Source organism: Narcine bancroftii, chromosome 3 (assembly GCF_036971445.1).
Source record: "Narcine bancroftii isolate sNarBan1 chromosome 3, sNarBan1.hap1, whole genome shotgun sequence".
Taxonomy (NCBI): Eukaryota; Metazoa; Chordata; class Chondrichthyes; order Torpediniformes; family Narcinidae; genus Narcine; species Narcine bancroftii.
This window is the reverse complement of record NC_091471.1, coordinates 11734400-11755703: the sequence shown is the minus strand read 5'-3', so window position 1 is coordinate 11755703 and position 21304 is coordinate 11734400. Positions and strand designations below refer to the sequence as shown.

Genomic DNA, 21304 nt, shown 5'->3' with positions numbered 1-21304 from the left:
TCTTGATTAGTCAGGGATATGGGGACAAGGCTGGGCAGAGGGGCTGAGTGGGAAAACAGATTAACTCATGATTGAATGGCTTGGCAGACTCGATGTGCTGAATAGTCTTTTTTGTTCCTGTGTCTTATGGTCTTAATACCCAGCCTTAAAGTTCTTGGGGATGGGAAATAGGAGTCAGAGGAGCAGATGGGACATTCGGACGATCATTCTGGTTCATGCTGTGCCCAATACTGGGTTCCCGGGGTGGGGGGGGTGGCGAGAAATCCCCCTCAGCCCTTACCCTTCCAGTGCTTTTCAAGAAAGTACCACCACTCCCCAAATCCACCACATCCCCGCCCAGTCACTGGAGGTGGGGACGAGTGCCACATCATTCTGCAGCAGTCGGTGGGAGAGGGTCTGGGGTAGTCAACTCATCCTCCAAACTGAATCTTCAAGAACTGTTCCTGACCACTCTCTTCAATCTCTTCTGTCAGCTTCTACAAGGTGAATAATGTTCAGAGGTTCAGCTACTCCAGACCCATCAGGAAAGGGCCAAAGGATCCCGACAACGAATTTGCTGTAAGTACCTCATGGCTCTTTCAATCCCTAGTCGAAACCTTTTGGGATAGGGATGGAACATCAGAAAAGATCCACCTCTCACAGCCTGTTCCACCTATCCACACCATATGTTCACCTCTCCACCCACCCATCTCTCCACCTTGGTACATCTGTTTATCTATTTCTGTCCATGTATTGTTCTATTTATCTCTCCATCCACTTCTATCTATCCATCTGTCCATCTCTCTCTGACTAGGGATGTGTTTTTGTCTGCCTGCCTGCTTCTCTTTCCTTAGAACACTACAGCAGAGGAACAGGCCCTTCAGCCCATCTAGTCTATGCTGAGCTATTTTCCTCCTAGTCCCATTGACCTGCACTTGGTCCATAGCCCTCTATTCCCCTCCCACCCACATACATATCCACATTTTGCTTCATTGTTGAGATTGAGCCTGCATTTACCACTTCAGCTGGCAGCTCATTCCACTCACTCCATGGGTTCCCCTAAAGTTCCTTTCAAACATTTCACTTTTTACCTTTCACCCATGTTCTGTAGTTGTTATCTCTCCTGACCTCTTTTTCTTTCCACTCACATACCACTTTAAGTAAGCCCTATGCCATAGATGCTCTGTGATTAGTAAGGGATTGCTTAAGGTGGGATATGGGTGGAAAGATAAAGTTTGAAAACCGCTGTTTTAATCGTCCCTCATTGACTCGTTATGTGCAGGGTTTCAGAACTCCAAAGGAAATGGCCCACTGACAATTTTTCTCAAGCAAAATATTTCAGTAACAATTGGATCTAGAGCAGTGATTCTCAACCTTCCCTTCCCACTCACATCCCACCTTAAGCAATCCCTTACTAATCACACAGCACCATGGCAGAGGGATTACTTAAAGTGGGGTGTGAGTGGAAAGGAAAATATTGAGAACCACTGTCCTAACCTGTTTAATCCTGCCTGTCTCTCTGACTATCTGTCAGTCTGTCTGCCTGTCTCCCTGCCTGCCTGCTTGACTGCCTGTTTCCTTGTCTACCTATCTGTCTGCTTGTCCAATAAGATTATGATGATGTAGGTTCATTGTCATGCACGCAAGTACAATGTACCGATCCACTGAATTTCTTCTTGTTGCTGCAACTATACACGGATGCATAAAATTAATGAAAAGCAAAAATAAATTATGAGATGACAAGATTTAAGGTGGAGCCACTAAAGGATAAAGGAGGTAAAGTGCCTGTAAGTGGAGGAGGTTGGAGAGGCCTTAAATGAACACTTTGCTTCAATATTCAGCGTAGAACAGGCTTGTCTGCTGGAGAATGCTTAGATTAAAGAAGAGGAAGTGTTGGACTGTAGCATCTGCTAATGAGAGACATCCACACAGCACGAACCAGTAACTAGACTTTATTTTGAATTCCTCACGCTGCTTGAGGGGACTGCCCACTTCCTGCGAGGAGCGCGTTGGCCATAGGAAGTGATGTCAGCGCGTCATGGCTTCACTCCCCGTCTAGCGGCACACAGCATGGAAGCGGTGCCATCCCCCTGGGCAACGTGTGTTGCCAAACATGGGCCTCTCCTCGGAAGGGAAATGGGGCCCATGCCATCTTGTGTCAGACGACTGGGGCGGCGATTCGGCCCATCAAACCGCATGGTCGCTCGGCCTGCTACAGGATCTTCTTAAAAACAATGTACCCAAGGTTGCTGTGGAATGTGAGGGAAGGGATAGCTGGGGCAGTAGCTATGATCTTTAAGTCCTCTTTGACTATAGGGGAGGTGCTGGAGGATTGGAGAATGGCAAATGCAGTCCTCTTGTTTAAAAAAAGGTAATAGGGAGAATCTTGGGAATTATAGATCAGTGAGTCTTACGTCCAGTCGTGTGTAAACTAATGGAGAGAATTCTTAAGGATAGGGTCTGTGAGCATTTGGAGAAGACCAATGTACTCAAGGATAGTCAGCGTGTCTTTGTGAAGGGAAGGTCATGTCTCACAAGTCTAATTGAATTTTTTGAGGAGGTAACCAAAGAAATTGATGAGGGTAGGGTGGTAGGTGTGGTCTACATGGATTTTAGCAAGCCATTTGACAAGGTCCCCCATGAGAGACTCATCTAGAAAGTCATGAGCCAGAGTATCCATGGAACTTGGGTTCTGTGGATAAAAAGATTGGCTTGCAGATAGAAAGTAGTGGAAGGAAGGTATTCTGCCTGGAGCTCTGTGACCAATGCAGTGCCGCAGGGATCTGTTCTGGGACCCCAGCTCCTTGTGAATTTTCTAAATGACCTGGATGAAGAGGCAGATGGATGGGTCAGTAAGTTTGCAGATAATATGAAGGTTAGAGGAGTTATGGATGGAGCTGAAGGATGTTGAAGGTTACAAGAGGATATAGACAGGACGCAGAGTTGGTTGGAAAAGTGGCAGAAGGTGATGCATTTTGGAAGGACAGACCAGAAGGCTGAGTACAGGGTTAATGGTCGGTTACTTAAGAGTGTGGATGAATAGAGGGACATTGTGGTCCAAATCCATACATCCCTCAACGTGGATGGGCTAGTTAAAAAGGCCTATGGGATACTGGGATTCATTAATAGGGGCATTGAGTTCAGGGTAGAGAGGTCATGTTGCAACTCTACAAACTTCTGTTGAGACCAGACTTAAAGTGCAGGATAGATATATTCCAAGAAAAAAGAAAATTATGACTGGAAAAATGGCATGAATGTGACTAACAACAGAGGTTAAGACTAAAATGAAAGCAAAAGGAAGGACATTCAAGGAAGGAAAAATTAATGGAAAAACAGAGGACCTAGAAATTTTTTAAAAACTTACAGAAAGAGACAAAGAAAATTAGGAGAGAAAAGATGAATTATGAAAGGAAATTGGCAAATAACATACAAAAGGATATTAAGTTTTTTTAACATATGAGAAGTAAAAGAGAAACATGGGTAGATACAGGACTGATTGAAAATTATGCTGGAGAAATTATAATGGGTAACAAAGAGATGGCAGCAAATGAGTATTTGGCGCCAGTCTTCACTGAGGAAGACAACAGCAAAATACCTGATAGTCAGAGGTCTCAGGGAATAGAATTAGGTACAATCAGGACTACTAGAAAGATGGTGCTAAGGTGAATGGACTAAAAGTAGATAAGTCTCCTGGACCAGATGAGGTGCGCCCACGGATTCTGAAGGAGGTGGCTTTGGAGATTGTGGAGGCCTTGGATATGATTTTACAGAAATCAATAGACTCTATTGGATTGGAAGAATACAAATGTAGTTCCACTGTTAAAGAAAGGAGGGAGGCTGAAAAAAGGGAATTATAGGCCTATTAGTCTGACATCGGTAGTTGGAAAGTTATTGGCATCGATCCTCAAGGACAAGGTTATGCAATACCTTGAGGTGCATGGCATAATAGGTCCAGGCCTATTATGGTTTGATGAAGGGAAGATCCTGCCTGACCAACCTATTGGAATTTGAGGAAATTTCAAGTAGGATGGAGAAGGGAGAGGCTGTGGATGTTGTATATTTGGATTTTCAAAAGGCCTTCGATAAGGTGCTGCATAAGAGGCTGTTTAATATGATGAGAGCCCCTGGAATTACAGGAAATATATTAGATTGGGTGGAACATTGACCGATAGGCAGAAAGCAAAGGGTAGGAATAAAGGGATCCTGTTCTGGTTGGTTGCCAGTTACTAGTGGTGTTCTGCAGGGGTCAGTGTTGGGGCTGCTTCTTTTTACAATGTATATCAATGATTTAGATTATGGACTGAATGGTTTTGTGGCCAAGTTTGCAGATGATGCCAACGTAAGTGGTGGAGTAGGAAGGGATGAAGAAACTGAAAGGTTGCATAGAGACTTGGACAGCTTAGAAGAGTGGGCAAAGAAAAGGCAGATAAGATACAATGTTGAGAAAAATATGGTTGTACATTTGGGAAGAGGAAATAAATGGGCAGATTATTATTTGGATGGGGAGAAAATTCAAAATTCCTAAGTTCAAAAGGATTTGGGTTTCCTTGTGCAGGATAACCTAAAGGTTAACTACCAGGTTGGATCGGCAGTAACGAAAGCAAATGCTATGTTGGCATTCACTTCAAGAGGAATAGTGTACGAGAGTGAAGAGGCTTTGATAAGGCTCTATGGGGCACTGGTGATAGCTCATTGGGAGGACTATGTGCAGTTTTGGGCCCCTTAGAAAAGATGTTGGAAAGAGTACAGAGAAGATTTACCAGGATGATTCCTGGAATGCAGGGGTGACATATGAGGAGCATTTAGAGGCCCTTGGAGCTCATAGAAACATATTGAATGGTGAAAGGATTGGACAGAGTAGACATGAATACGATGCTTCCCTTGGTGGGTGAATCCAGGATGAGAGGGCAGAAGGTACCAATTTAACAATGAGAAGGGTTATGGATTTGTGGAATTCATTGCCACCTACAGCTGTGGAGGCCCGATCATTGGGGGGGGTTTAAAGGGGAGGTTGACAAGTATCTAATTAGTCAGGGTATCAAGGGATATGGGGAAAAGGCAGGAAATTGGAACTAGCTCAGGTTGGATTTGTGGAGCAGACTCAATAGGCTAAATGGCCTACTTCTTTTCCTTTATCTTATAAGATTGTGCTGGGTATCTTGAATGCATTGCCATGGTGGTGGTCAAGGCTTGGATAATAGAGACATTCAAAAGACTCTCAGACAGGCACATGGATGTAATAAAAATAGAAGGTTATGAGTGTGAGATTAAATTATCGTGAAGCAGGTTTGCATAGAGAGTTGAAGGGCCTGTGCTGTGATGTTCTATGTACTAAAATCCTTCCTGAGGCTGAGTTGATTTGCTCCATAACTAAGGTCTCAATGCACTTCATCACAATGGACATAAGTGTGAACGGCCGGCAGTCATTGAGCCAGGCCACCTTGCCTTTCTTGGATGTCATTTTGAAGCAGGTGATGACCTCAGAGCGTAGAAGCGAGTTCAGCAAAACCTCCAGCCAGTTGTTCTGCGCAGGTTTTAAGAGCATGACCAGTTACACCATCTGGGCTGGACCCTTTCTGAGGGCACATCCTCTCGAAGGTTCTTTGCATGTTAGCGTCGGTGAGTTGCCAGGGGCTGTGGGAACTCAAGAGGATACATCATTGTTTACCCTTTCAGGATGATCCCAAGGACATTGAGCTGAAGCTGCTTCTTTGTCTAGCTAACCATCTGCCCGTCTATTTATCTCCAACCAACGTCCCATCTGAAGGGCTTTTTCAATTATAGGAAAATTTATCTTTCATTTTAATTTTAAAGTTACAGCATGGTTACAGGGCCTTCCGGCCCATGAGTCCATGCTGTCCAATGCACCCAATTCACCTAAAAACCCCATATGTTTTTGGAGGGTGGGAATAAACTGGTTATGGGGAGAATGAACAAACTCCTTATAGACATCACTGGATATAAATCCAGGTTGTTGGTGCTATAAGAGCATTGCACTAATCACTAGCTGAGCACCTTCAACCCTCAAAGATCATTGCAGGATGTTTGAGGTGTTCTCAGTGTGGTAGGAAATCTGGCAGGTAATTTGTACACAGAACCTCAAACACGCAGCAACAGGTGATCAAATGCGAGCTGCCTTTTACTTCCTCTGGATGCTTCGTGACCTGTGGAGTTTCTCCAGAAATTTTGTGGACTGCCGGTATCCAAAGTCGCATGAATGAAGAGCATTGGTGAGATGCCTTTTGACAGAGTGCTCTGGGTTCACTTAGATCACCCGAGAGATCAAGTAGATGCACTTTTGTGATGCCCCTGTGGCAGCAGACACAAAACACAAAAGACTTTACTACAGGTTTTATTCTGTTAAAAGTGGTGGCTCCCAAGTGACTGGTTCAGGAGGGGACAGCTCAGGCTTCTATTCGGGACGGCTGATTGATAGCCAACCAGGTGGAGTCAGTCCCCAGGTGGTCCTTCTGCAGGTACAGAGATCGGCCCTTGCAGTAGGCTAATGGTTGTATCACCACAACTTTAATTTTAATTTTTAATTTAGACATAGAGCAAAGTGGCAGACTCTTCTGGCCCACGTTCCCGTGCTGTCCAATTACACCCAATTAAACTCAGATTTCAGATTAATTGTCAAGAGTACATTGCATGGCATCACATACAACCCTGAGATTCATTTTCCTGTGGGTGAGGCAGAATTGCCACTTGTTGGTAGCGCAAAAAAAAACTACACAACATACACGTGAAAACAAATAAAGAAATGTAGTGCAATACATAGTGCTTTAGGTTCTGCAGACACCATGGTCGCAGTAAAAGCACAAAGTTGGAGAAACTTAGTAGGTCAAACAGTGTCCTTTAGAGAGCAAATATAAAGATACTTTACCGACGTTTCGGGCTTGAGCCCTTCATCAAAGTTTAAACAAAATGTCGGCAGGTGCCCAAACAAAATAGTGGGTGGGGGGGGGTAGGGGCGGGGGGTGGGGAGGATGGACCCATAGGCAGGAAGGAAAAGGGAGGGAGGTCAGAGCAGCAAATGGGGGAGGGGGATGTCTGGGAATGGAGAGGGAAGGGGATGGAGAACTGAAGGAAAGAAGACAGAGGGAATGGGAAGGGATTAAGAATGGGGAGTAAGGCTAGCAGAAACCAGAGAAGTGAATGTTAATGTCATCCTGTTGGAGAGTGCCCAGATGGGACATTAGGAGTTTCTCCTCCAATATACTGTTCGACTTGTTGAGTTTCTCCGGCATTGAGTTTCACATTCCCCCATCTCCCCAGTCCCAAAACAACTCAACTGTTGTAAAGTTCCCTGGCTCCTTGCTTTCCATCAATTATTTGAATGGATCAGGTGATGTGAGTGGTTGGCCTCTCCAAGGAGTTAATGAGAATTCAGATTTCTCTCATTCCTTTGAAGACTGCAGGGTTTCCCAAAGCAGAATACCTTTGAAGTGTATCCAGCCCAAACGCGGGACAAACATATATTGATTCACCTTCGTCAGAACAGAAAGCGATGTGTTTGAAGTCCGCCGTTCACCGTTGTTTTGTTTGATCCCTTTTCCACCACACCCACTGAGTTCCTGGAGGGGGAGCTGAATCCATGCTGCTCTTGCACTGATCACTTTCATTCCAAGATGCTTGTCAGTCTTCTGATTAAAGCAGCCAACGCTGGGGATTCTCTCTGCGGGCCCGCGCTAATTAAATCGTGCCTCGTCCCTTTGCTGAAGGATTTCTGCTCCTTTCGAGTGCCGGCAATTACCTTGAGAGTGAGGGACTTGGTGTTAACTCATTCACTGCCAGGGATGTGGGCTGGAACACCATTTCTACCCATGGATGTTGCGTGTCCAAGTTCAAGTTTAGTTTATTGCCATCCGATTGCACAAGTTCAACCCAACAAAACAGTATTCTCTGGTCCTCAGTGCAAAGCATGTAGTTACGCAACCAGACGTAGGGTTATGGGCAAGGTGCAGGTAGGTGGGACTAGAGGAGAGTACTTAGTTCGGTACGGACTAGAAGGGCTGAAATGGCCTGTTTCCGTGCTGTAATTATCATATGGTTAACACACATAGAGGCAAACAATACACACGTGGGACAAGTATTTAATCAAGACAAATAAATATTGTTTCATGAATATGAGAGTTTCAGATGATTTAACAGGAGGAGTTCCTTTGGTCTTTGGTTAAATTTAAATTTAAAAAAAAATTTAAACATGAAGCCCGGTGACAGGCCTTTGCGGCCCATGTGTCCGTGCTTCCCGATTTACACCCAATTAACCTACAATCCTGGAACATTTTGAACAGTGGGAGGAAACCAGGGAAAACCCATGGAGACGTGAGGAGAATGTACAATCTCTTTACAGATAGCACGGGATTCGAACCCCGGTCCCAATCACTGGCACTGTAAAGGTGTTGCGCTAACCGCTACACCAACCGTGTAGTCCCCGTTAGTGTGAGCAGTTCCTTTCCCGCAGCTCATTGTCTACCCAAGATTCCAGCGTCCTCTGTTTCTGTGTTCCTCTGGCCCATTCTGATCTTCTTAGAGGAAAGGAGAACTCCCACATAAATGCAGTACTTCTGCTAACAGGAACCAGTCACGTTGCTCTCTTCTACTTGCAGGTTTTGGTATAAAAACCCAGAAGGGTAGCACTAAAAACACAAAATGCTGGAGAAGCTCAGCAGTGTCCTCTATAACCATATAACCATTTACAGCACAGAAACAGGCCAGTTCAGCCCTACCAGTCTGTGCCGAACATCTTCTCCCACCTAGTCCCACCGGCCTGCATTCACCCCGTAACCCTCCACACCTCTCCCGTTCGTGTACCTATCCAACCTTTCCTAGAATATTAACGTCAATCTCGGTTCTACCCCCACTGCCGGAAGTTCATTCCAGACCCCCACCGTGAAAAATTCCCTCACACGTTTCCTCTAAACTTTTCCCCTTTTCCTCTCAATCCATGCCCTTTTGTTTGAATCTCACCTAATTTCAGTGGAAAAGTCCTGTCCACATTGAATCTATCTGCCCCCCTTATAATTTTAAATACCTCTATCAAATCACCCCTCAACCTTCTACTCTCCAGGGAATAAAGTCCCAGCCTGCTCAACGTTTCCCTGTAACTCAAACCCTAAAACCCCGGCAACATTCTCGTAAACCTCCTCTTCACTCTCCCTATATATATTCTCTTCTGGCCCATGTTCCCATGCTGTCCAATTACACCCAATTAAACTCAGATTTCAGATTAATTGTCAAGAGTACATTGCATGGCATCACATTCTTCCTTTAATTCGGCGACCAAATCTGCACACAATATTCTAAATTTGCCTTATACAATTTCAACATAACGTCCCAACTCCTGTGTTCTCTACTCTGATTTATGAAAGTCAACATACTAAATGCCTTCTTCACCACCCTACCCACATGTGATTCATCTTTCAGGGAATCATGTACCATGACCCCTAAATCCCTTTGTTCCACTTCACTCCTCAATTATCTACCATTTAACGTGTATATTCTATTTTGATTAGTCCTATCAAAATGTAACACCTCACATTTATCAGTATTAAACTCCATCTCCCACCTTCCAGCCCACCCTTCTAACTGTCCTATTAATACCCTGTAAGCTTCGATAATCTTCCTCCCTGTCCTCAATTCCATCAACCTTTGTATCATCTACAAATTTACTAATCCAATTTGCCACCCTTTCATCTAGGTCATTAATGTATATGACAAACAGCAGTGGACCCAGGACCGATCCCTGAGGCACTCCACTCGTCACCAGCCTCCAATTCGACAAATAATTTTCCACCACTATTCTCTGGCATCTCCCATTCAACCATTACTGAATCCATTTCACTACTTCATCATTAATACTTCATGCTTCCACCTTCCTTACTAACCTCTTATGGGGAACCTTGTCAAAAACCTTACTAAAGATCAAATAGACAACTTCCACCACTTTCCCCTCATTAACCTTTTTAGTAACCTCCTCGAAAAACTTTGTAGCAAAGGCAGAGATACATAACTGATGTTTCGGGCTTGAGCCCTTCATCAAAGTATGAGAAAATGCTGGCAAGCATTCCTACAAAAGGACGGGGGGGGGGGGTGTTGGTGGGGTGGCAAAGGCAGGAGATGATAGGTTGAGAAAGGAGGGAGAGGGGAGGAGGAATGGCAGGGCTGGGTGGGTGAAAGTACTGGAAAGAGTAACAGTTAGCGCCACGCTATTACAGTACCAGGGACGGAGACTAGGTTCAAATCCACCGCTGTCTATAAGGAATTTGCATGTTCTCCCCTGTTTCCTCCGGGCGATCCATTTCCTCTTAACTTTCAAAAATGACCAGGGTTGTAGGTCAATGAGGTGTCTTTGGGCAACAAATAATTTTCATTTATTTCATAATTCTTCTTTGGCTTGGCTTCGCGGACGAAGATTTATGGAGGGGGTAATTGTCCACGTCAGCTGCAGGCTCGTTTGTGGCTGACAAGTCCGATGCGGGACAGGCAGACACGGTTGCAGCGGTTGCAGGGGAAAATTGGTTGGTTGGGGTTGAGTGTTGGGTTTTTCCTTTTTACCATTTCTCAGAAAAATATTTGTCCAAAGCTGACTGCAAAGATTTTGATTTTTTTTCTCTCATTTATACAATTTTCTACTCCTACAGCTAGCGATCGGTTTTTCTAAATCATAGCAGACTTCTAAGCTTCTTTCCATGTTAGGATCGCGGAAACTGAATATTTACACGGGTAAATCAGGAAATGGTCGCAGTTTTCCAAATCGCGGTGACTGAATTTCGTGTTGATGGAAGTAGCGAATAGTGCCTGTATTTAGTTATTGAACCACCTGCTCTCAGGGTTGTCCTGCCTGGATACCATGCAAAACAAAGCATTTTACTGTATCTCGGTAGACCATAGAAGGCTACAGCACAGAAGCAGGTCCTGAAGTCAGGATCTGACACTGTGCGGCGGTGGTTATAGCAGCTGTTGCCACAGTGCTACAGATGCCACAAGACCTCACATTTGTGGAAGAAGCTGGCGAGGTGGGAGGGTTAGACAACGTGTCTCATCTGTTGTACAGCTGAACAGGTACAGTACTTTGTAAACAAAAAAAAACCCACAAAAACAATGAAAATCATTTAGATCCACCCCCCCCCCAAACAAGTCTGAGCACTCCTGAGAATCAGAATTTATTATCATGAACACGTTTGACAAAATTCATTGTTTTGTGGCACCATCACAGCAAGTTGCTGTAAATTGCATTTTTTTAAAAATAGATCAATTTGTGCAAAATAAGAGACCAAGTGAGGCGGTGTCTGTGGTTCACTGATCTAGAAATCTGATGGCAAAGGGGAAGAAGCTGTTCTTGTACCGCTGGGTGCTCGTCTTCAGGCTTCTGTTCCTTCTTCTTGATGTAGCAATGTGAAGAGGTCATGGCCTGCGTCATGAGGGTCCTCGAGAATTGGGGCTACTTTCTTAAGACACTGCCTCTTCTAGATGTCCTAAATGGAGCAAATACTGGAGTCCATGATGTCGCAGGCCGAGTTCACAACCCTCTGTAGCCTTTTCCTGTCCTGTGCATTGGTCCTTCCATACCAGACAGTGATGTAACCAGTGCTCCACACCAGTGGTTCTTAATTTTTTTTCTTTCCACTCACATACCACTTTAAGTAATTCCGATGACATAAGTGCTCTGTGACGAGTAAGGGATTGCTTAAGGTTGTATGTGAGTGGGAAGGGAAGGTCTAGAACCAATTGTTACTGAAATATTTTGCTTCAGAAAAATGGTCAATGGCCCATTTCTTATGGAGTGATGAAACCGTGCACATAACGAGTTAATGAGGGACGATTAAAACAGTGGATTTCAAACTTAATCTGTAAGAAATTTGCCAGAGTCTTCGGTGACAGACCAAATCTCCTCAAACACCTCACAAAGTATCACCGCTGGAGAGTGTTCTTCACGATTGCATTGGGTGGTGAAGAAGGCTCTGGGTATGCTGGCCTTTGTAAATCATAGCATAGTATATGGGACCTGGGAGGTGCTGTTGAGACTGTTAAAGGAATTGGTGAGGCCAAGTTTGTAATACTGTGTGCAGTTCTGGTCTCCAAATTATAGGAAAGATATTAATAAGGTAGAGAGGGAGCCGAGAAGATTTACTAGAATGTTGCCTGGATTGCAGTATCTAGAATACAGAGAAAGATCAAGTAGACCGGGACTTTATTCATTGGAGCGTAGAAGGTTGAAGGGGGATTTGATAGAGGTATTTAAAATTATGAGGGGAATAGATAGAGTAGATGTGAATAGGCTCTTCCCCTTGAGTGTAAGTGAGATTGGAACAAGGGGTCATGAGTTAAGGGTGAGGGGGCAAAAGTTTAGAAGTAACATGAGAGGGGTCTTCTTCACTCAGAGAGTGGTGGCTGAGTGGAATGAGCTTCCGGAAGAGGTGGTTGCAGCAAGGTCAATTTTGTCATTTGAGGAGGTTGGATGAGTGCATGGATGTGAGGGTGTTGGAGGGTCATGGGCATGGCAGTGGGGAGGTGGTGCGAGTGGAGTTTCATGTAAATCGGTGCGGACGGGAAGGGCCGATATAGCCTGTTTCTGTAATGTAATTGTTATATGGTTATGTCAACAGAGAGGCCCCAAACAGTTCATCAGAAATGTTGACACCCAGGAATTTGAAGTTGGTGACCCTCTCCACTGCTGACCCGTCCATTGAGGACTGCTTTGTGTTCTCCCGATTTCCCCTTCATGAAGTCCACAATCAGGTCCTGTGTGTCTGCTATCAGTGTTGCCATGACACCACTCGACAACATGATCTATCTTAATCCTATATGCTTCCTCTTTACCATCTGCGATCCTAGCGAAGGGCTCCATTCAAAAACGTTGAATTCCACGAATGGTGAACCTTTGTCTGCCTTTCGACAGGCAGTAGGAAATTTTGTGTAATGTTACATGTTCTGTAGTATTACATGACAATAAAGAATACTTTACTCCCTCCAGATGCTGAGTTTCTCCAGCACTTTTGTCCCCAGCAGACTTTTTTGTTCACCAAAAATGGAAGAAAGGTTTAAATAATAAGGTGTGGATCCTGCCTGCAGCTTACGGGATGGTGGGGCTCCTACAGGAGTGACTGATGACCACGTGATCTTTCTTTTCTCTCAACAGTCGATGTGGATCGAAAGGACGATGTTCACCATCGCGTACAAGTTGCCTGGGATTCTCCGCTGGTTTGAGGTCCTTCATGTATCTCAGGTGAGCCTTGCTCCTTGCAGCTCAGCATTTGAAACACAGATATGCTGTTGCACTGCGAGGTGGGGGGGGGGGAAGAAGTTGGGGGGGTGGGGGGGGAGTTGGCGGGGGGGGGGGGGAGTATAGCAACCAGTTTGTGCAGAGTAGCATCCTACAAAATGCAATATTGCAACAGCCTGCTGGAGAAATGTCTAACGGTGAGGGGGGGGGGGATTTAAAATAGTCCAGGATGACTGAATTACATTGAAGATAGAACAACAGATCAAGCCCCTTGACCCACATGATATCTAAGTTAAAGTAAAATTCTGCACTTGCAGGTCACGAGATCACAAGGTATAGGACCATTGGGCCCATCGAGTTTGCCCCGCCATTCTGATCATTTAATGATCCATCCTCCCACTCCGCCCCTCTCCCCGGCATTCTCCCCATAACCCTTGACTAATCAAATACTTGTCAATCTCTACCTTAAATGCAGCCAACGACTTTGCTTCCACAGCCGCCTGTGGCAACAAGTTCCACAGACTCACGACCCTCTGACTAAAGAAATGTTTCTGTGTCTTTGATTTAAATGAACGCCGTTTTATCCTGAAGTTATTCCCTCTGGCCCTAGAATCCCCTCCCATGTGGGACTGTGCTCCCTTCCCCTTTCCTACCATTTTCTTCAGGTACCTGCCTGCATTTTTCTAATACCTTGATGAGCCCAAAACTTTGCTATAAAGGACACTGTTTGACCTGCTGAATTTCTCCAGCTTTGTGTTTTTACTTCAGGACAGCACCTGCAGACTTTTGTGTTTCACTTCTGATGTTTCATCAATAATCACAAGAGACTTTTATTAACTAAAGAATGGAATAACCATCAACCTCAATGACTGATCGAAGCAAAGAGAAAAGGGGGAAATGTGCAAGGGGCTATAGGTCAGATCGGTCTCGGGAGGCGTATCCAGCCGGCAGCAGCCAATCATGGCATAACTGTGATTTTCCACAAATTCTATCTGCAGAATTTCTTGTTTAACTCCATAAAGCCAGATTTGAGTTTTAATATCAGCTGGAGAAAAAGGTCCAGGAACAAAGTGAAAAGTTGACTCTTGTTTTCTATATGAATTAATTGGTGGCCTGTTTATTCCACAGACCTGCATAAGTCCATTGGAAAATGCCATCGAGACGATGCAGACCAGCAATGACAAGATACTGACTATGATCAACCAGCACCACAGCGATCCGAACCTTTCCATCAACCCTCTGTCCATGCTCCTCAATGGCATCGTGGACCCTGCAGTTATGGGGGGATTTGCCAAGTACGAGAAGGTGAGTTCAGTGTTCACTCAGCGTGGGAAGGCTTGAACCTCCAACACACTGACCCCTCCTCAAAACACATCGCAGCCAATGCATTAGGGGCTCAAAGGGTAACTGGTGCTGCATTATAGGAAGGAAAGCAGGCAAGGGCTGCACACCAGTCTCCCACTGTGTGTGGATGGCAAGGTAAACTTATTTATTCGAGTCTGAAGAGGGACATTGACACCAGGCCATGTGACCTTAACTCTCCTTCCTGTTCGACAACGCGCAGAGAAATATTGCATGGAAACAGGCCCTTTGGCCCATCGAGTCCATGCTGACTGTCAGGACCCAACCAATATTATTCCCATCTGATATTAAATTTAAAATTCAGATGTACAGCCCAGTAACAAGCCCTTTCGCCCACATGACCCCCAATTACAACCCCAGTCCGTTTTGAAGGAAACCGGAGCACAGCACGGGCAGAACACGCAAACTCCTCGCAGACAGCGCTGGATTCGAACCCGCGTCATGCTAACCGTGCCAGCCAATAATCCCATTAATCCTTCATCATCCCTCCATCAGACTTAAGTAGCCACTTTAACTTCTCCACATCTATCTACCTTGAACCATATGGGTATGTGGAACAGTTGGAATAAAAATTGAGGGAAAACGTTTCAGTTTATCCATGACAGAGCAGAAAGGCATGGAAGAAGGAAATTTTTTTCCAAAAACTAGACTCAAGTTGGTTGAAACCTATCCCACTCCTCCTCACGGTTTGGTCAGCAGGAATTTACTGGAGCAATGCAAACAGGAAAAATAAATTCTGCCCTCATATAGAACATCGCAGTACAGTACAGGCCCTTCAGCCCACAATGTATGTAAACCTAGCCCACAACAGTCAAATTTTTCCATATCCTGAAACCCATAACCACGGGTCGTGAGACCTGCTGAATTATCAAAAGAATTGCTTGTACTAACCCTCAAGTACTCTACTATTTATTAAACAATATTTATTTATTTTTATATTGTATCTATGTACTGCCTGTATATCAAAAACCTCACAAAGATAAGCGTATACAGAGCCGTTGTCATACCCACACTCCTGTTCGGCTCCGAATCATGGGTCCTCTACCGGCACCACCTACGGCTCCTAGAACGCTTCCACCAGCGTTGACTTCGCTCCATCCTCAACATCCATTGGAGCGCTTACACCCCTAATGTCGAAGTACTCGAGATGGCAGAGGTCGACAGCATCAAGTCCACGCTGCTGAAGATCCAGCTGTGCTGGGTGGGTCACGTCTCCAGAATGGAGGACCATCGCCTTCCCAAGATCGTGTTATATGGCGAGCTCTCCACTGGCCACCGTGACAGAGGTGCACCAAAGAAAAGGTACAAGGACTGCCTAAAGAAATCTCTTGGTGCCTGCCACATTGACCACCGCCAGTGGGCTGATATCGCCTCAAACCGTGCATCTTGGCGCCTCACAGTTCGGCGGGCAGCAACCTCCTTTGAAGAAGACCGCAGAGCTCACCTCACTGACAAAAGACAAAGGAGGAAAAACCCAACACCCAACCCCAACCCACCAATTTTCCCTTGCAACCGCTGCAATCGTGTCTGCCTGTCCCGCATCGGACTGGTCAGCCACAAACGAGCCTGCAGCTGACGTGGACTTTTTACCCCCTCCATAAATCTTCGTCCGCGAAGCCAAGCCAAAGAAAAATATCATTTGTTTGTAATTTGCATGTTTCTTCAGCGAGAACCGGAGAACGCTGTTTCGTTGGGCTCTACCTGTACAATCTAATGATAATAAACTTGAAATTGAACTAACCCTCCATTTTCACACATCCATCTGCCTTTCCAATACCCATTTTCGTGGCCTGGCTTCGCAAACAAAGATCCAGGAAGGATCGTAGACATGTCCTTCGAGCCTGCACAATGGAATTTTTAGATGGAGTGTGATGTGTGCAGAACTAGCCCCACCCTTTACACCCGGGGTTTATACGCCACAGCCGAGCACGCCGGGGCGGTGACAGCCAGGTCTTCGGGTCATAGGTGTTACATCAGAGTGTCTTTCTCCTAGATGGATGGCCTGAGAAGGCTAACAAGCCCCATCTGCCCAGGTTTGAAATCCGAGTTTTCCTTCTATTAGGCTGGCTGCCAACCAAGGCTAACGAGTCCCGCCCACCCACCCAGTTATACCATCGAACACTGGGTCATGCCACGGCATAGCAAACTCAGTGAAAATGGAGGACACCAATGAGAAGGTGTTGCTACAGATGCAGTAATGTAGGAGGGGCCACTTGCAGTGATCTCCTGTCTGGGAAGCCAAACCGTGGCCACGCGGCAATCACTACACTGAGAAAGGAGAAGTGATGGATTATGCGTGCACTTTCCCTGGGTGAGTGGGACATCAGGCCCAGACCTTACCCTCCCCTCTCAGTATCCTTTTTACACTGCCCTTAAAAAAAAGGAATTAACCACCTATTAACTGCTTCACTTATCGGTATGAGTACAATGAACATGGGATGGGGGGGGGGGATCATTTTCATCCCGTGTATTACCTGTCAAGGTAGGTAAAATCAGAGCCAATGCATTTCGACCTAGCTTTCCTTGGATCAGTGTGAATGACCCTATCTGGCTTTAAACACAGGTCGTTCACATGTCAAGTAAGTGGGATCTCTGTGTAAAAGGGGTATAAGAGTCCTTTGAGTGTCTCTACTTTTGCCAGCCTCCACCACCACCTCTGGCAATCCATTCCGAGCCCCCACCACTCTCTGTGTGAAAAGCCTTCCCCTGACATCTCCCCCTGAACTTTTCTCCCACTGAGATTGCTATATTGCTGATGTAGAAGGGTGACCATGTGCGGCCACTCAGTGACAAGGAGTGCATCTTTTAGCTGATGCTCCATCATTTTGTACCCTAGGCCTTCTTTACTGAAAAATATATGAGCAGCCACCCCGAAGATATAGACAATATCACAAAGCTAAAGGATCTCATCGCCTGGCAGGTGAGCAAAATCCAAAGCCTTATGACTATGTCGTGCTTCAGACGTAAATGGAAAAAAGTGGGTTCCAATGGCTGAGAAGGTTCAGGTCATTCGGTCCAACAAAGGCGTGTAAGCATTCATGCCTCACTATAGCCGTCTTCCATCTTTCCTCACCAAAGCCAAGGATTTATTTGTCACAGTGAAATGAGAAGGCTCATACTGCGAAGAGTCTAACAGGTTATGAGAAAAGGACTATTTCAGATTGCAAATTAAATAAAAAGATGAATGATGGAGGTGAAAATGTATCTGCCATGATGAGCAGATGCCACTAAAGTCTCTGGCATTGTAGGTAGTGCAACCTCTTGCCAAAGATTGCAGAAAGATCTTGATGGTTGGGCAGACGGTTGATAGAAGAACACAGGGCGGCCCAGTTAGTGTAGTGGTTAACACAATGCTACAACAGTGTCGGTGAATCAGGTTCAAATCCGGTGCTGCTGGTAAGGAGTTTGTACGTTCTCCCCGTCTCATTGTGGGTTTTCTCCTGTTTTCCTCCCTATGTTTCCAAGGATGTCAAGAGTTAGTCGGTTAATTAGTCATGTGGATGGGCGGGCTCATGGGGTGGAAAAGCCTGTTACCGTGCTTGATCTAAAAAAAAGTTAGCTGTTGCAATTTTGGAGGTGTTACCTGTGTTGGGGAGGCACAGTGAATGGAGGTGGGGGGGGGGTCTAGGGCATGTTATAGAGCAGAATGATCTTGGAGTATAGCTACATGGTAACTTGAAAGTGGTGTAACCAGTTGATAGGGTGATCAAGAAGGCTTTAGGCACATTGGCCTTTGTCAGCTAGAATACATTGAGTTCAGAAGTTGCAAGGTCATGTTTGCAGTTTTGTAAGACGTTAGTGAGGCCTCACTTGGAGTATTGTGTTCAGTTTTGGTCATCACGTTACAGGAAAGATGTTATCAAGCTGGAGAAGGTCCAGAGGAGATTTATGAGGATGTTACCCAGACTCGGGGGGGCCTGCATTTATAGGGACAGGTTGAGCAGGCCGGAGCTTTATTTCCTTGGAGCGCAGGAGGATGACAGGCCATCTCATGGAGGTGCACAAAATCGTGGGAGCTACTGGATCAGGTGAACGTGCAAGTTCTTTGGCCCAGAGTAGAGGAATCAGTAACCAGAAGACAGTGAGGGGAGAGAGAAATAACAGGAACCTGAAGAATAACAGGTTTTTTTTTTACACAGAGGGTGGAGGGGGTATGGAATGGGCTGACAGAGAGAGTGGTTGAGGCAGGTTCTATTGCAATATATAAGAAAAAATGGGACAGGTAGATGGATAGGATAGGTTCTGAGGGAAATGGGCCAAACATGGGCAGGTTGCAATAGTGTGGCTGGAACATAATGGTTGGTGTAGGTAGTACAGCCTGTTTTCACACTGCATAACTCCATGACCAATTACAGTGATAAACACTGTTTTGGGATTCGTTCAAGAGCCTAATGTTTTGGTGAAATAAATTGTCTTTGAACCCGTTGGTGCATGCATTCACATTCTTGTACCTTCTCCCTGATGGGAGAAGGGAGAAGAACCTAGAACCAAACATTACAGCACGGTACAGCCCTTTGGCCTTCGATGTTGTGCCAATCTATATATTCCAACCAAAAAAAATTAATCCTTCCTACTTCATAACCCTCTGTTTTTTTTTCATCCATGCACCTGTGTAGGAGTTACTTAAATGGCCTTAATCTTTCAGTTTCCACCACCACCCCTGGCAAGGCATTCCAAACACCCACAAGTCTTTGTGTAAAACACTTACCCCTGATGTCTTTTCTAAACTTTCCTCCCTTCACTGTAAAGATGTCCCCTGGTGTTTGCTATTCCTGCCCTGAGAAAAAGGCTGACCACCTTATCTATGCCTCTCAGAATCTTGTAGACCGCTATTCAGTCTCCTCTGATTCTTCTGCACTGCAAACAGAAAAGTCCCAGCTCTGCTAACCTTAATTTTTAAGACTTATTTGACAATTCAGGCAAGATCCTGATCACTACAGCATAGGCCTACTCCACAACAACAGTATCCTTCCCTACCTCACACCCATAACCCTGCATTCTTCTGACATCCATATGCCCGTCTAAGAATCTTTTGAATGTCCCTTTTGTACCAGACTCCATCACCACTCCTGGCAATACATTCCAGACACCCACCATTCTCCATGTAAAAAACATACCTCTGATATCTCCCCTAAACTTTTCTCCACTCACCTTAAACTGATGTCCTCTGGCATTTGCTCTTGTCGATCGGGGGAAAAGGTGCTGGTTGTCAACCCTACCTCATCTTCTTAATAATCTTCTATGTAACCTTCGTCGCGCCAAAGAGCAAAGCCTTAGGTCTGTCAACCTTGCTCCATCATGTCGACAAAGCTAGGGGCTTTGGTAAAATTGGATTTGTTCACCCCAGCTCTGCATTAACGTAAATTCAATGCAACTTTGACGTACCTTTTGATGTCCTTTGTCTTTAAAATAAAGCACCAGTGAAATTCCTAATAGATGTGATGACTCTTTATTCCTCTCCCCTGAAGATCCCACTGCTGACAGAAGGGATTCAGATTCATGGGAAGAAGGTCACAGAAGCTCTGAAACCCTTCCATGAACGGATGGAGGAGTGTTTTGCTCATTTGAAGGCCAAAGTGGAGAGTCAATATGGGGTGCGAGATCTGGTAAGTGACAGAGTGCCGGGGCCGGGGTGTGTGTGAACAGTGCCAGGGGGTTGAGGGTAGGAGGCCATTGTTATTAGTTCAAAGGCCTGATGCCAACAAGTCCTTCGGGAAGCAGAGACTGGGTTGAAAGGAAGAGTACGTCGAGGACGATCTGAATGACAGAGCAGACTCGGAGGGCTTTATACTGAAACAATTTCTTATTTTCCCATAATCATAGCAAAGAGATGCTTGGATCGTACAGGAAATAATTAAGGGTGTTCCATGTAAAACATAGAAGTCTGCAGATACCATGAATGAAGGAGAAACACAATACTGGAGTAACTCAGCAGGTCAAACACCCACAAGTGCTGAAGCCCTAAACATTGGTTCTGTATTTTTATCTTTGCTCTATAAAGGACACTGTTTGACCAGCTGAGTTTCTCCTGCTTTGTGTTTTTACTAAGGATGTTCCAAGATGTATTATCCTTTTCAGGGGAACAAAGAAATGATAGAACACGAGAGGCTGTGGAAGCTGGATTCTGGAGCTACACACAACATGCTGGAGGAACTCAAGTGGGTCGAACAGCATCAGTGGGAGGAAAAGATGGTCCACATTTCGGATTGGAATCCTTCATCGCAAAGGATTCCTCTCTGAAAGGTCGATCATTCTTTGTCTCCCACTGATACTTCTCAACCTGATGAGTACCTCCAGCAGGTTGTGTGTTGAAAAAAGAAATGGGTATGAATTGGTCGGCCCATTCGTGAACACACATTTTTTTTTTAAATTACATTCTAAATGTAGACATTCAGCATGCTAACAAGCCATTTCGCCCACAAAATTAATATAAACCCCCAGTACATTTCGAACAGTGGGAGGAATCCAGGCCTCCCTGGGAAAACCCACACAGACACAGAGAGAACATGCAAACTCCTTATAGACAGCGTGGGATTAAAACCCCGGTCCCGATACAGCAATGAGCTCTCTGAACCCTTCTCCATTAACAATGGCGTGAAGCAAGGCTGTGTTCTCGCACCAACCCTCTTTTCAATCTTCTTCAGCATGATGCTGAACCAAGCCATGAAAGACCTCAACAATGAAGACGCTGTTTACATCCGGTATCGCACGGATGGCAGTCTCTTCAATCTGAGGCGC

The 21304-nt window shown here is 45.2% G+C and overlaps 1 protein-coding gene across 1 annotated transcript in view; it reads left to right on the top strand.

Annotated features, from left to right (window-relative positions):
* Positions 1–21304, top strand: part of LOC138756974 (dedicator of cytokinesis protein 2-like) — a 1510503-nt gene that overhangs the window by 1473797 nt on the left and 15402 nt on the right. The window contains 5 exon segments of the mRNA XM_069923500.1: positions 474–558; positions 13121–13207; positions 14333–14509; positions 17403–17486; positions 20035–20172. Coding sequence (XP_069779601.1) covers positions 474–558; positions 13121–13207; positions 14333–14509; positions 17403–17486; positions 20035–20172 — 571 coding nt within the window.